We start from the raw sequence: 15,653 nt of genomic DNA on the forward strand, positions 1-15,653 counted from the left end.
GTGTGTGTGTGTGTGTGTGTGTGTGTGAAGAAAGTCTGGAGATGGGTGATAAAATGTTAATCAACCTGTAAGGGCTTGAATGTTCTTGCTGATGTATGATTATAATTATCCACGCCAAAAACAAATACAATTAACAATATAGAATTAACCTGCATCTTCTGAATGATAGGACATTTCTTTTATCTAAAGCACAAAACAGAGTTTCATAGAAAAAAAGCCAATGTCACTGAAATGTCACATCTACCAACAGGTTTTCTCTGAAAACCACCTGTTTGCTGCTCTTTTTTTGGCAAACTCATGAATAACATTATCCTTAAATAAAATTCCTAAAATAACATTTGTTCTCATGCATTGTGTGTGTGTGTGTGTGTGTGTGCGCCTCCTTCCATTACAACATCTGATAGAAGGCTCATTTTATTCTCACTCTACAAGCTGCTCTACAAGACGTGACAAGAATTTTCAGCTCTAAAAATACTGCACGATTTCTAAACTAGGTAGATGAAGATTGCTTTGATTGAGAAAACCCTAGTGATAGAAAATTAAATAATGTACGTTTAAAGTCATGTTTGTGTCCAACTGACAAATGTAAAAATCTAAATTCACTGTTCATATTGCTCTGATTTGATCTCAAGCTACTTCCAAGGGGAATCTCTGGATAATATGTTCCAGTTAGTTGCCATTTTGTCAGTCTGCTGTTTGGTGCAGGGCAGGAGATGTACAATAATGTGCAACCAAAACAATGAGCTGAAAGATACTAAAAGGCTCTGTAGAGCTAATTTTTTTAATTTTAATTTAATCTGTTTAGCCGAGGGGAACTGCAAAGTTGGGTTGATACAGTAATTATCTGTGGGTTTGTCATTATGAGATTTAGACATTTGATTCATAATAAAGAAATATTAGTAAGCAATCAAAAAGCAAATCTTTAATTTAATTCTGAATAAATACAGAGACAACAAATATAGCACTGAATATTGAGTGAGTTTATCCTTCTAATACATACTCTGAATGGTTTCTGACTTTCATGTGTATAGAATAAATGGGCTGCATTTTTTTCTCAACTCTTATAAAAAAAAGGAAATATTACTTTTACTCTTGAGGAATCACTCCGAAGACTTTTGGATTGATCATTTTAATGAAAGATTAAATGTCTGGTCTTGCTAACCGATGTGGGTATATAATACATCTATTTATCATGCATTTTATTGAGCTGTTATGTTTGCATGTTTTTATTGGGTTTTTATTGTTTTTATGATGCATTTTTATTGCATCCCTGCCTGCAAGCCTGCTTTCCCTTTCAGGACAATAAAAGTTGATGGTGTGAGTTGTGACCAATAAAGCACCTAGTACACTACTAACTGACAAGTGTAAAGTGTTAATGTCAAGTTATATCAACATAAACAGGATTTTAATTTTAGTCACAAAGAGAGTATGGATTTTCACTTCAATTTTAGAATGTAAAACTGCTCAAATTATATGCTAGAAAACAGCATTTCTACCGAACAACCACCATGTGTGCAGAAGCAGAACCGCTCATTTACTCGGCTTGCAGGCTTGAAAAAAGGTACAATTGGAGCATATTGATTTTTCCTCATGTTAAAAAGCTTTTATTGACATAGCATTTTCTCACCAGAGAAGGTTACAGAGGAGAAAAAAGAAGGAGGGAAAAGGTGAAACATGAAGGGATCTAAAAGAAATGCAGCAAGCACCATGATGGCTCTGCACTTCCTGTAAATTTACCCCACTTTAGCCCACTTTAGCATGTGTTATCTTTTGAAGTACTGGCTATCCCAACATTTGGACACACACACACACACACACACACACACACACACACACACACACACACACACACACACACACACACACACACACACACACACACACACACACACAGGTGACTCTTAAAACCTTCAAACTCTGACAGATGGCATGAGATGCTTCTCCATATTTCTTTTAGTAAACAAAACACTGAGGAAAGGACAAGACAAAGACTCAAGGACATACTGTATTCAGTGCACAAACAACTAATATAAAGCACCATGATTCATACAGACAGGCGGTAAGACAGACAGGCAGACAGGCAGACATATTAGAGCCACAAGGGGGATGAGTCTGGAAACCTTCATCACCTTTAAAGGTTCGATCAAAATCATAATCTCTCTGTGAAACATCGTAATTTCGAAAGAGTCATAAAGCTTCACAGCTTCGTCTCTGGAGAGCCAGATGACGCCTTACTGCTGACACAGCACTAAATCACCATGCTCTCCCTCCTCCCCTTCCATCTCCTCGTTTTTAATGGAAAAAACATAGTCACTCATACCTTATTTCCTACTATTTCTTCCCTATTTGTCTCTTCTTTTCCTTGTTTGCCATCATTTCAAATACCTTCAACAAAGTCAATATACTGTTAATGAGCATACCATTAGCTACGTTTGTACATGCATATTTTAAATACAAAAGGCTCCATAAGGAGAAAATTAAACCTGCAATAACTGTTTTTTTTGGCCACCTGGAGGCAGTGCATACATATCATGAGCACAACACTGACACGTTGATATGAACTTCTTGACAAACATTTGCTTATTTACACATCCTGGCATAAACGTGGAAACATTTTCATTCAGTTGGAGGTTTGGCCACCTTGGTCGCTGGCCAATCAAACTAAGAAAGTTGAAAAAATCATTACATATATCCATTTCAGTTTTTAACCACTGCTGTAGTGATTTGTAAAACATTGTATGTGATGTTAGGCTTTTCAAAAAGCCTAACATTTGTGTATTTTGTGTTTGTGTCAAATTATATACCAACATGAACAGGAAGTCCTGAAAGAGCTTGAAGTGGAAAACTGGAGCATGACATGCCACAACAGTGGGAAAGGGAAATTGCAAGACCTCGAAAGGGAGACTAATGAACACAGAAAACAGGCGACATGAGCTGTCACAGCATCAAACAGTGGACGTACAGAGAAAGATCAAGGAGGCTATTCACAGATGACATAACATCATCTAAGCCAGTTCCATTTGCTGAAGAGGTCATAAGTAAATCTTTGATCTTTAATTGTATTATTCAGTTGCATATACTTATGCATCTTAAATATGAAGAATGAACTTCCATTTCTCATCGACAAATGAAGTTGTCTTGACTTGGAATTATCATGATCATGTTGGGTTTTTTAGCAGTCTACAAACATGTTAGTGGTGTGAGGCTGTATAATACTGATATTCAGCTGTGCTTTGAGCTAAATGTGAATGTTAGCACGCTAACATGCTCTTAATGACAATGCTACCATGTTTACTTAGCAGAAATGTTTTTATCATGTTCACTGTCTTAGTTTAGCATGTTAGCATGCCAATATTTACTAATTTCCATTCAAATCAAAGTACAGCGGTGATGGAAATAACATTAGATTTTCAAGTATTTGGTTGTAAACCAAAATATTGGGCCATTAGTGAGATAGTCTGCAGACGTTAGAGGCAAAGATTAACATTTGTCACAGTTAATGAAAATGTCGGCAGAAGGAGATCTGGAGTGGTATTTTACTTGTCTCATTATATGTTGAATTTAATTTGGCTGTATGACTGATGCAAAGTCTGTGAGCTGAACAAGTTTAGATTCCATTAGACGCCTATATTATTTCCCAGGGGTAAACATGTTTCTTCACCCCCGCACAATGACAAAAAACAAAAGAGACACAAATCAGATGGGTCACCGCAGACAATGTATGAAAAACATGACAAAACAAAATTACTAACACACAAACTAACACATATTCAAGGAGGCTGTTTGTATAGCCCAAGAGATGCCAAGCCACTATATTAAAACAATTTAATTAATGCAATCAATCACTTAATAAACAAAAGGCTGACCACAACTGACATAAATGGGAAAAGAAAACTGGCCACAATTCTTTAAAATGTAAAATTCAGATGTAACAGTACATTTAAAAGATAACGTTGAAAATTTAAATGCAACCTATATCTCAAAAACACCCAAGTATCACAACTAATTCAACTGTTTCACAGCTGTGAGCAAAAATGAGTCCAATTCTTTCTGTGAAGCATCTTCGTGCATTTTAGACAACGACCCCCCCAACAAAAAAAAACAAAAACAAAAAAACAAACAAACAGGGGATGGCATTTAAACTGAAGTATAGTTTGAGTTCTCAGGAGACAAACCAGTTATAACAGACATTTAATGTAGATCACATAATAACATAAACTGCATTCAAAATCCAAACAAACCTGCTTCACCTGTTTTCTTTTAACACAAACACAAAACCATGTAAAGGATGGAAGATCATTTCAAATCACTGCAGCTATTGATATTTAGCCTATCTGAGAACACCATTGTGTCCATTTAAAGCAGATCCAGGGAAACAACCACAACCTGCACTGAGCCTGCACGCAGAGCAGAGCCTGTTGTTAAATATCCTCCCTTGCAAATCCCTAATCTCATCATGCTGTTACATTCAATCTCTTAACTCTCTATGTCAGATTCTTTAGTTATTCAGAGCTCCAAAAATAGCCCACATACAGTATCTCTCAAGGGATTTCAGTCCAAGGTGACGGTCAGTGTGTCTGACAGCATTTATGGTTCATGTTCATTATATTTAGCAAATGACTGGGTCTTGAAGAAAATTGTGCTTAGAAGGAAACCTGTCCTCTGGATCTTTCTCTTTCTCTCGCTTTCTCTCTCTCACACACACACACACACACACACACACACACACACACACACACACACACACACACACACACACACACACACACACACACACACACACACACACACACACACACACTTCTCAGCCAGTCAGCATTTGCACTGCACTGTTGTGTTCATCATTAGAGCTTCTGACAGCAGCATTAAAAGTGATGAATGCGTACTGCTAACTCTTTGTGACAGGTGGCAGTAAACAAATCACTTTTTTGATTGAGTCAAATATTATAATGGTCTGAAGGTATGCCAAAACACCAAAGTGGATCTTTCTATAAACAAGTCCTAAGTTCTGCCAGTCATCTCTAGAGGCCGCAGAACACATAAAGGTATTGCACTGAATGAACAACATAATGACAGCTTTGCTTTTCTTTTCTTCTAAAAAACTAACATTTGTCCTGAGGATGGTACCAGACTAAAGGCCATTGGGTCAAATCAAAAGATTACTCACAGTAGATGGCGGTCTTATTTTCCTGTTTATGCTGGGGTCATCAGTGAACACATTTTTTTCATAATTGCACACGATGAGTACAGAAGAGTGAGTTCATACCTGTGGTTTTCTAAGCGGGTTTCATGGAGGCTTGAGTATCCTGGAGGGGTTTCCAACTGGTCCCCTGAAAAATGTGAAACACTGATTTCACTTTATTACTGCAGCTAATATTTTTTTTTGATCAGGCGTTTAACGCTCCTCTGTTATCGTCTAACTTTCAGCGGCTATCTGTGTGGAGCTGTGAGATAACAAAAAAGCTTTACAAAGATTTTTTTTTTTTTTATCAACTAAAGGTTTCATCAAACATTAAGTGACATTCAAAAATGTGGATTGCGTCAGCTTAAAAAAAATGGTCAAATTAATCTTTAAAGGACACGGGAGACACAGAGGAGTGTCTGTCTTCTAAATCCCGCTGTGTCTTTCTAGTTTGATTGCACAAAACAATCAACCTCTGGGCTTCCTCTTTTCTTATTGAATGATTACTTTCTCGATTGAGCATTAGTTCCTTTACTGTCAGGGAATGTCTTCAAAGGCCTTGTTTAGTTCAACCAACAGTCCAAAACCCAAAGCTTTTTAATTTACAGTAATATAAGACAGAGACAAGAGGAAACCCCCTCAAATTGGAGGAGCTGAAACCATATAATGTTGATAAATCAAACACCCAAATAATTGCAGATTAATATTTTGTCTATAGACTAATCAATTGATTGACTTACCATGTCAGCTCTATAGCCAGTCAAGTTGCAGGGCAAAACTCCTAAATGTTTAGTTTTATTTTATAAATCTGTAATTTCCAAATGCTTTCATAACTATTTCCAAGATAAGACTGGTACCCTCAAAGTAGACGTTTTCCCAAAAATAAATACTTGGAAATTATATAAGATAAAGTCTTGAATGCAGGATAAGAATACAGAATAGCTTCAACTGAGCTTCATTAGAAGAGAGTTAGTGTCAAGGATCTTCAGCAGGGTTAGACAATGAGAGAAGTAAATGCTACATCTCTGTCAACAATCGCAGTTTGGGATTAATACATTTCAGCGGCTCAAAATATTTAAAAACTCTTTAAGTGTCAAGCAACTTTGACTCAACGTTAAAGGACAGAAAGTGAGTTTTTTTTGTAGTTTTGGATGCTCCATACTGTTCTAAACTGCCAACTAAGGCTTGAAGGAGGCAAGCCGCTGCAGAGTGGAGATAAGGCTCCACCTGCCAGCTATGCTCATCAATGTGTTTGTGTGTTTCAGTAAGTGTGTCTGTGTGTCTGAGACTCTGTGTGTTTGTCTGATACTGTGTGTGTGTGCGTGTGTGTGTGTGTGTGCGTGTGTGTGCGTACGTTGCTGTGTCGTTGGCCCAGGTTTGCCAAAATAAGTTGCTCAAAGGAACCCAACCGAAAAATCTAAGCTACACTAAACACCCAACAGAGATCGAGTCACACGTTACAAAGGAAAAATGCACATATTTTTGGGAATAGAGTGAACTGAAAAAAGATGAACAGAAAAGTAATTTCCTCTCCAGCAGCCATAGAAACACCTATCAGCTCTCTTCTGTGTGGTAATGTTAATTAAAAGCAGCTGGCCTCAGGTCTGTGGAAGCTCATTTCTGAAACTTATAATAAATAATAGTAATAATTAAATAATAAACCAAAAATAATTCTGATGGAAGCAATTATCAGAGACCTTCTCATAATAATGACTCAGTATTTTATTATTAAGACTTAGCATGTCTAATTATGAAATTCTTTATCAAACCTGTGACTTATCTGATATCAATGATTTTGAATCTCATAAATATGAGATATTATAATTATGAGATACAAAGTCAATCATGAGAATTTTATGATGAATTATGACTATCAGTATTAGATACTTATTATATCGTAATTATAAACGTGTTCCTATAATTACGACTTTATTACATTATAGTTAAGAGAAACTTGTTTATCTTAGAAATGAGAGAAATCTTCACAAACTAATGAGATAGTTCCTAATAATTATATAATACAAAGACTCAATTATAAGGGAATGTGACGTCAAATTATGTTGTAGTATCTCATATTATTTGTGTTGCTATCACTAATCATAAGAAACCACAACATTCTGCGATAGTATCTGTCATAAGTATGATATACAAAGTCATAATTATCAGACAATTCATAACTTGTAGTCACAATAATGCAAAAGTGTCCCACAAGTATATGTTGAATTATAAGAAAAACACACGATGGTGAAAATGGGTTTCCGTAAAAGAGTAAAGAAATGTTTTCCATCAGCAACTGAAACATAGATGATTCTGATCTTCTTGGTTTTTTCATGTTGAGGTGTAAAGAAACATCTCTTTGTTACTTTCTCTGCTTTACACAAACATGTTTAAACCATAAGCTAATATATCTTTAAAGATATACAGCACCCATATACAAAACATGATTGTTCATCTTTCTATCATCCACACACACCATTTCTACTTACATTCTGCTGATAGAAACTCTTTGTTGTTTCTGCAGCTCTCCATGTCTCACACTTTCTGAGAAAATGACAGGAAGTGTAATAGGAAGTGAAGTATTGTGTACATGTGTCTTGTTGCGTTGTCGCCTGCCTCTGCTAGAATTATAAGTAATATTGTATCAGACTTCTTAGACTCTACCAAAGGCTTCTATGACGCAGTGTGTGAATGAATGTGTTTGTTCTAAAGTCTAGAAAGGGAAGCAGATATCACAAGCTACAAGTCATGCCTGTGTTGGCATGAAGAAGTGTGTGTGTGTGTGTGTGTCTTTCTGTGACCGATCTTATGGTGCAACCATGACAAAAGCAGCACTGACTAAACTCCTCATCCTCGTGATCCTCGCCTTCATTATCTGCCTCCCAGAATTCTTCACATTGTACAGAGGTAGGTCATCCAAAACAACTTCAGATCGAGGTTTATCACTCTGTCTTCTGCCTGTGTGTGTGTGCGCGCATGTGCGTGCATGTGTGTGCCTGTGTGTGACTGTATGCTTGTGTGTGTTTTTACAAATGCTTCCATATTAGTTCACAACCATTTTAAGCATTAAAAAGGAAGACGTGTTTGCTTTAGCTCAGCTTTCCTTGACAGTTTGTTCAAACTTTGTCAAATGTCTACCCTTTGAAAGAAGTAAACTTTTTGTTGAGTCACATTGTCTTGTTTCTTCCTCTTTATGTGGTTGTCTTTTTTTCTTTCTTTCTGGGCTAAATATCGCTCCCAAATATAGCTCCATACAACACTGACTGACAGCCGCTTTGAAAATGTTACTGTATTCTGTTGCCTTGAAAAGCTTCTTCTCTTTTTGAAAGCAGCAGCTTGCTTTAGCCTTTGTACTTCTGCACGTGTTCGCCTTCAATGGTTTTGCTTTTTGTCTGTGCCTCCTCTCTTGTCTGTCTTTGTGTGTCAGATATAAACTGGAGGCAATATCTTACACTTTGGGATCTTACTCTGATTTCTGACTTGAGAGAAACATTTCTTCTAATTTAATGCATCATTTTGACTGCATGGTTCAGCTAGACTTGACTCACTTTTGGTACCATGGGTGCGGAGAGTACCCCATCTGTCTAGGTGGGATTCTCAGCTGAACGCCATAGCGTGAAACTGCCGCAACATAATCTTCAACGCAGCCCTTGCTGGATCACTTTCTCCGTAAATTGCTTGGAACCTCGACCAAAGTGGTACCCAAAAAGGTACCAGGTACTATTCAGAACTTGTGCTAATGTAAACCACAAAAAGGGCCATGTCTTGCAGTGCATTGAAAATGGTGCATAAGCCTTCTCCCGCTAAGAAATCGTTCTGAATTTTCTGTTTTTCAGTATCAAAAGTGAACTTCCTTTGCCTGTCCTACCGACCATGTGAGCAAGAGAATCCGATTAAGAGTGGGGAAAATGAGAAGATTGGGGATGCTGAAATTAGGAAAAAGAATATTTGTGACCCTTCACAGACTCCAGAAAGTGAAAAGTGGGAGCAGGACTGCATGAAAGCGCATCAAAGCAACACAACAGACTCCAGCAGAGGAGGCGAAGACCAAGAAAAGAGTTGGTTCATGTGTAAAACAGATTTGAACACAGCAGAATTACAAAGCAACACCTCATCTTCAGGTATACAATTTTTAAAGATAAGCTTTTGTTGTATGTACTTTTGTCCAGACTGAAATATTTCAATAATTGATTGAATTGTAATGACATTTTGTACAGACATTCATGGTCCCGACTATGAATCCCACTGACTTTGATGATCCTGTCACTTTTCCTTTGGCTTCACCATGAGGTTGACATTTCTGTTTTTAGTTAAATATGTCTCAATTTAATAATCTCCCAGTTAAACTTTGATTCATACCATTTTGTTCTGATAGTTTAAACTTCTGAATCAGGGTCTGCATTATTTGGAGTTGGTTAGGGTTACAGTACGCTACATCTGTTAATTTAACGTCAGATACATTTAATAAAAAGTTTAATGTATTATGCTACTTAATCTCAGTTTCAGGTTGTAGGTTGTTGTGAACATTAATCAGGAAGTTATCAGCTAAATAGGTGATTGGACATCTTTGAGTTGTAGTTATTAATATTTGGTTATTTGCAAATGTTAAGAGATAAACCCACAGTAATAAGAAATTTCAATACTGGATTTGAATTTGAAAAAAGCTAGCCGACCCCATCCCCAGTGTTTTTAGCTAATGTTAGCATGTTAACACACTAAACTAAGACAGTGAACACGGTTAATATTATACCTTTTGTCACTATGAGCATGTTGCTTTCAGCACTACTGTGCATAAGTACAGGCTCACAGTGCCTCTATGACTTATTAAAACCCTGACATTATCATGATAACTGATAATAATCTATAGTCAAGGATGCACTTGCTAGATGTATGGCTTGACCTTTAACTATATTGCATAGTTAGCTTAAGCAAATGTACCTAGCATGGCTGTAATCTATGCAATCATCCATCTATTTATTCACAGTTCTAAAAGTACATTTCGAGGCGTCGGTGGAGCTTCAACTTAGAGATGCAGAGACCCTGAATCTCACCTTGTACGGCAGCAGTAATCACAGCTCCTTGCACCTCCACCCACCTGAGGAGGAGAAGGAGGAGGATGACAAAGGACAGAAAAAGGCCTTTTACTGCTGTCTCCCTGTTGTGCCCACCTCAGAATCAACCAATCAAAGCCGCTGTCTCCTTTGGCTCGCCAATCAAACACTTTTGACTGAAACAGCAAAGAAAAAGCTGCCATGGAAACGGACACAGAAAGGTTGGTGTCAGGATGAGAACGCTCCCTTGTGGTCAGTGGGGCTTTACTCTAAGATTGGTAAGGAGAGGAAAGAAATTGGCCCATCAGTTTTCATTTTAGGTTAAATTGATTCAAGCCCAACTTTTCTCTCAGTCCACAGTGGAGTCATTTTTTTCCAATAGAGCAAATTTCCTTCTTCTCTTGACTTCAATCTCAGCTATGTGACTCTGTTTCCCTTCCTCTCTCTGTACTGTATGATCCGAGAGTTACAGTAAATCTTAATCTACTGTATCTCCAAGGCTGTTTTGATTCTGGCTTGCTCTCTTTCTATTCATCTCTCCAACACTCCCCCAAGCTTAAAGCTATGACTAAGTCACATTTTCCATGTGTGCTGTGTGCTGGATATCCATCTCACTTAAATTTTTCCACAAAACCTTCCCATACCCTCCATTTCTGTTTCCCTTCTCCTTGTATTTGTTGTTGTATCTTCTGCTATTATTTCTTCATTTTTGTCTCATTTCTGTCTGAATAGATTTATTTCTTCTGTTTGTTTTCTCTCTTGCACAATTACATCTGTCACTTGGGAGAGTACAAGGCAACCAGAGAAAGCACCCAAATGGACAGACAGGAACAGTTCTGGGATTTATTGATATAATGAAAGCACATCATATTACAGACAGGCAGATTTTAGGATTATGAGTTCAGGTTCAAATGGCAAATAAGCAAGGCACAAAGCAACACTGACAATCTGACTGGGAAAAGGGAATTCTGTATACTAACAGGGTTGTGGAAAAGGCTTCTAGATTCCCTGAGATGAACGCTTACCGGCCCAGTAAGTCTTAAAAGTTCTTAAAAGATTTCAAAGTGGGGATGTATGAGGTACTTATCCATAGTCAATGTCAATTATAACCACGTAAAAAAAAAAATCTGTATCCTATAAGTGTATGTTATATTTAAAATATTAAAAAAAAAAAAACCTTTAGCTTGCCTTTAGACAGCCCGATTTAAGTTTACACAGAGGGAACTGATGTCGTCATCAATGCTCAAAGCCACCAGACTCTATTGACAAAATGTTACCTGGAAGAACACAAGATTTGCTAGTTTACCACTGCCTCGATCAGTTAGTCTGTTTGTGATATTGTGTGACTTAGGTGTTTTAAAGGGTGAGGAACTAACTAAACTAATTCTTAAGCTTTGAACTCTGGATAATTATGCTAGATATATTACTATTTTTTGACATTGCAGAGTAAATTAGTAATTGTTTAATCAAAGAAATAGTTGACAGATTAATTAATAAAGAAAATAGTTGTTGCAGGCCTGGACCTTATCTGTTTCCCTTAATTTACTCCCTGATTTATTCCCTCTCTGTTTTCCAGATGAGTGGCAGTGTGGGTTCAGGGTGCTCTGGCTGGCTCTGCTGTGTGTTGTGATGTTGACTATAGTCACAACTGTGTTCGGACAAATCTACTGGAACAGACGCTCATGCAGTAAGACACACAACACACACACACAAACCCAGACACACACCACCCACAACACACACACACACCCACACACACACACACACACACACCACACACACACACACAACACACCACACACACACACACACACACACACACACACACACACACACACACACACACACACACACACACCCCACACACACACACACTTTTTTGAGCTGACCCAAAAATATTTCTTATTTTTCTCAGAAAATCCCAAGGTGTACCCTGTTGGTTACGACATCACTGGGCAGCAGTCGAAAGGTGAATGTGGATTTTTTTTTGTTTTTCTTAAATAAAACTTTGTACTCTACTTCACATTTCCCCTTATTTCCCTTCCTAAAAGCCGTATAACCCCAGATGCACACATACAGTATTATCCTCAGAGCCTGTGGTCAAGAGTTTATCCAGTTACAGGAAATATAATATTCCCTCAAACACAAATACCTAAACAATCTAATTCATTCACACACATCAAATTAAGCAAATCAGACGGAATTAGTAATAATAAATATGCCTGATATACTGTTTCTAATGGTCTTTCAACAAGATGGTGAGCAAACCGAGATCATCATTCCCAAAGGTAAAGGATTTTGGTAAATTACACAGTCCATAAACTCTACAAAAGGTCTGCATCCTTATTTTTAGGATGATTTAATTTAATTTAAATACTATTGACTTCTCATTATTCAACAGGGATGATCCTTCACTCTCATGGGTCCCGACCTAAATCAGGTTAGTACCGTAATGCATACTGGTTTGGATAAAAATGTGTTGTGTTTGTCCTTTTAAGACAACTTCTATTTTTTAATGGACAGGACTGACACCCATTCAAGAAGTTGACGCTCAAGGTAGGGAATTGTAAACACACACACACGCTTTAACCAATTTAGAGAAATTCGTGACTTTGTGTGTTAATGGTCTTCACATGCATTTCTCAGATGAAATAGAAACTCTGTTGGATGGAAATGTCGACCACTGCTATACAGGTAAACCTGCAAACTGAAAAAAGGCTACTTTTTTAGTATTTATTTTTGTTTCTCATTTCTTTCCATTGAAGACCATTATGAGAAAATACTATTTAACTTAATTAAAAGTAGCAATACCACAGAGTACAAATACTCGTTCAAAATTTTACTAAAAAGTTAGTTTCATTGTTTTTCAACCTAGACCCTATTTCCTAATGCATTTGTGTCTAAAAGACTGATGTGACCAAAAATCTTTCAAATTGGTCCAGTACTGAGCAAGAACGCAGTAACCAGCCAGAGCAAACCAAGCTGTAATGCAACCTCTTGTCCTGTCTTGGGACCCCAGCAAAACCCTAGACAGGGTCCATTATGTCCATTACTCTGCCACCAGGGTTCTCACCCACATTGAGACCTGGCAGCAGATCACCCCAACCCTCATCTAACTTCACTGGCCCCCAAGTTCTCCATGCCCTGGCCCCACTGTACCTCTACGACCTCTTCCAGCCATACGACCCAGCCCGAAACCTGCCTTCAGACGCTGGCCTTGTCTCCATTCTCCATATCTGTACCTTCAGAGACAGAGCCTTCAGTGTTGCAGCCCCATCCCTCTGGAACACCCTCCCTGCAGAAATCCACAATGTTACATCCCTGGACATGTTTGAAAAACTCCCTAAACACCACCTGTTTCCAACTGCCAGCTCATTATACACACCGCTGTCCTCGGACAAGAAATCACCTCCTGAGATCGATAATGTTGTCAGACACTTTTAACAACAATCTGAGCCTGTCAGTGGCAAAAACAATCACTTTTAGTGGACAAAAATTGAGTGTGCACAATTGCCGCATGAGGTTGCATTGCAGCTCATTTCCCAGCCGGCCAGTCTAACTAGTCTCTTCGACACAAATGCATGTGGAAATGGGTTCCAGGTTGAAGAGAATTGAAATTACTCTTCAAGTGAAACTGGTAAACATTCACATCAAAATATAGTTAAAGTAAGCCTACCAAAAGTACTCATTATGCAGATTGGATCATAAATTCATTTTAGGATTACAGAATAATTATTGATGCATCACTGTGTGTTGGGATGAGTTCCATGTTGCTTCAGGTAAAGGTAGAGCAATTTTAACATATGTACTGCTGGCAGGGATGGAAAGACAACTAGAATATTTACTTAAGTAAAAGTACTATAGAAATTCCACTCAAGTAAAGGTAAAATGCTTCAAAAAATGTACTTGTATAAATGTAAAACTATAAAAGTTACTGCATTAGCTTAATCTTTAAAAGGGGTAGAATAAACAGTGTTCAATGATGCTTTATGATACTATTAAATTAAACATCACCTTTAGACTACAAAAGAAAATTACCAACACACCAGTGGAACAACATCACACCACATTTCCTTTTCAAGAGATTGTCATTTGCAGCCTGTGCATATAACATACAATATATTAATTATAAATATACAATCAACTTCTTCTGCAAAACCTACTAGAATCAACCAGACAAGAAAACACAAATGGTCGACAATAAATTAAGAGCTATGGACACCACGACGGGTGCAACAAGCATTAGTAAGCCACATGAATTAAATCCTCCAACTGGACTTCTCAAATTCAAAGCCTTGAGCTGAATAAGTCCTCACCTACATCACTGAAATTAGTAGTTAGTTGTTGATTGTATTTAATATAAATACATCTGAATCTGTTAAGTAACCAGCAGCCTACTGTAACTAAAACTAAATAAATGTAGGGGAGTAGAAGTAACTATAAAGTAGCAGAAAACAAAATTCCAAGCAGGCTACAGTACTTAGATGTGTACAGTAGATGTGGCCTATTCTAATTCAATTTCCACCACTGATACTTTTAATACTGATTATGCTGTATCAGGTCCAATATTTACTGTAATTTAGTATTCAGTGTTTTTAATATAATCAGCAGCCTACATTAATTTGCTGTACATCAAATGTGCCTCATGCTGAGTTAATAACAACTTACCCACTTTTCACTATCATCTAACACCAGTCTATTTATTGTAATTCTTTTCTCTTGTATATCTTTAGCAAATCATCTGCATCATCGCATCCATCCCTCCACTTCCTCCCTTACAGAGGAACAGGACTGGTGACAGAGGAGCAGCCAGAGGCACAAACAAATGGACTTATAAGAGCATTCGATAAAAATCTAAATGACTGCTTCAATTACCAGCCACCTTTATGATGAAAATAAAAACATCTGTGACGCATGAAAATAGTTAATACTTGTGTATTTTTGACATCTCATCCTCAAACAGTCTTAGGGCACTTTATTAGTAAACTGTCCAAACCCAAATCAATGACTTGCTTTCCAAACATTCATCATTACAAATAATTTTATATCCTAAGGCTGATAAGGTTGATAAATGTCCTTACCCCATCTGGATATAGCGGAAAGGAACAAAAACATTACGGCAGATATTTTCTTTTCTTATTTCTTTTTTGCATGGATCAGTGCATCTCTAAAAGAGAAGAAGCAGAAGTAAAGAAGGGGAAGGGAATACTTTGTCCCTTCCAGAGCTCTGCTGTCTGGAAGCTAAGAGGCCATTGAACACTAAATATTAACAAACAGATGCTCTTTAAGCACCTTGGGATTGCTCCAGAAACTCCACAGTTGGTTGGAGACAGGGACGAAACGAGGGTGGGGGTTGATTAAAAAGCTACAGACTCAGAAATGGCACATACTAAGTAAAGCTCATTGTGGGATTGGCTCTAGTG

The 15,653-nt window shown here is 37.5% G+C and overlaps 2 protein-coding genes across 4 annotated transcripts in view; one reads left to right on the forward strand and one right to left on the reverse strand.

The window, feature by feature from the left end:
• The window catches only part of klhl5 (kelch-like family member 5), a 49,901-nt gene extending 42,038 nt beyond the window's left edge, over nt 1-7,863 (reverse strand). The window contains exons 1-2 of one of the 2 annotated variants that reach the window (XM_032537739.1): nt 7,669-7,836; nt 5,267-5,330 (exon numbers count right to left, since the gene is read on the reverse strand). In XM_032537739.1, coding sequence (XP_032393630.1) covers nt 5,267-5,330; nt 7,669-7,711 — 107 coding nt within the window. In that variant the 5' untranslated portion in view covers nt 7,712-7,836. Of the gene's footprint in view, nt 1-5,266; nt 5,331-7,668 lie in introns of both variants that reach the window. The other variant, XM_032537750.1, reaches the window with a different exon arrangement.
• Nucleotides 7,767-15,151, forward strand: LOC116703188 (uncharacterized). 2 transcript variants are annotated; one of them, XM_032537828.1, is made up of 10 exons: nt 7,767-8,086; nt 9,016-9,300; nt 10,164-10,451; nt 11,807-11,917; nt 12,146-12,199; nt 12,486-12,518; nt 12,632-12,670; nt 12,754-12,786; nt 12,877-12,924; nt 14,964-15,151. In XM_032537828.1, exons 1-10 carry the CDS (start codon nt 7,942-7,944, stop codon nt 15,026-15,028), a joined length of 1,101 nt encoding a protein of 366 aa, XP_032393719.1. In that variant the 5' UTR covers nt 7,767-7,941; the 3' UTR covers nt 15,029-15,151. The 2 variants fall into 2 exon arrangements, with proteins under 2 accessions (XP_032393719.1, XP_032393726.1); XM_032537835.1 differs by having other exon boundaries at nt 7,808-8,086; nt 9,144-9,300.
• Nucleotides 15,152-15,653: the final 502 nt, after the last annotated feature.

The sequence above is a fragment of the Etheostoma spectabile genome, chromosome 2 (genome assembly GCF_008692095.1).
Source record: "Etheostoma spectabile isolate EspeVRDwgs_2016 chromosome 2, UIUC_Espe_1.0, whole genome shotgun sequence".
NCBI lineage: Eukaryota > Metazoa > Chordata > Actinopteri > Perciformes > Percidae > Etheostoma > Etheostoma spectabile.

Coding starts and splice junctions, on each gene's coding strand:
- LOC116703188 (XM_032537828.1), top strand. CDS start 7,942: ATGAAGAAGTGTGTGTGTGTGTGTGTGTCTTTCTGTGACCGATCTTAT. Junction 9,301..10,163: donor AAGCAACACCTCATCTTCAG/GTATACAATTTT, acceptor ATTTATTCACAG/TTCTAAAAGTACATTTCGAG. Junction 12,519..12,631: donor CGAGATCATCATTCCCAAAG/GTAAAGGATTTT, acceptor ATTATTCAACAG/GGATGATCCTTCACTCTCAT.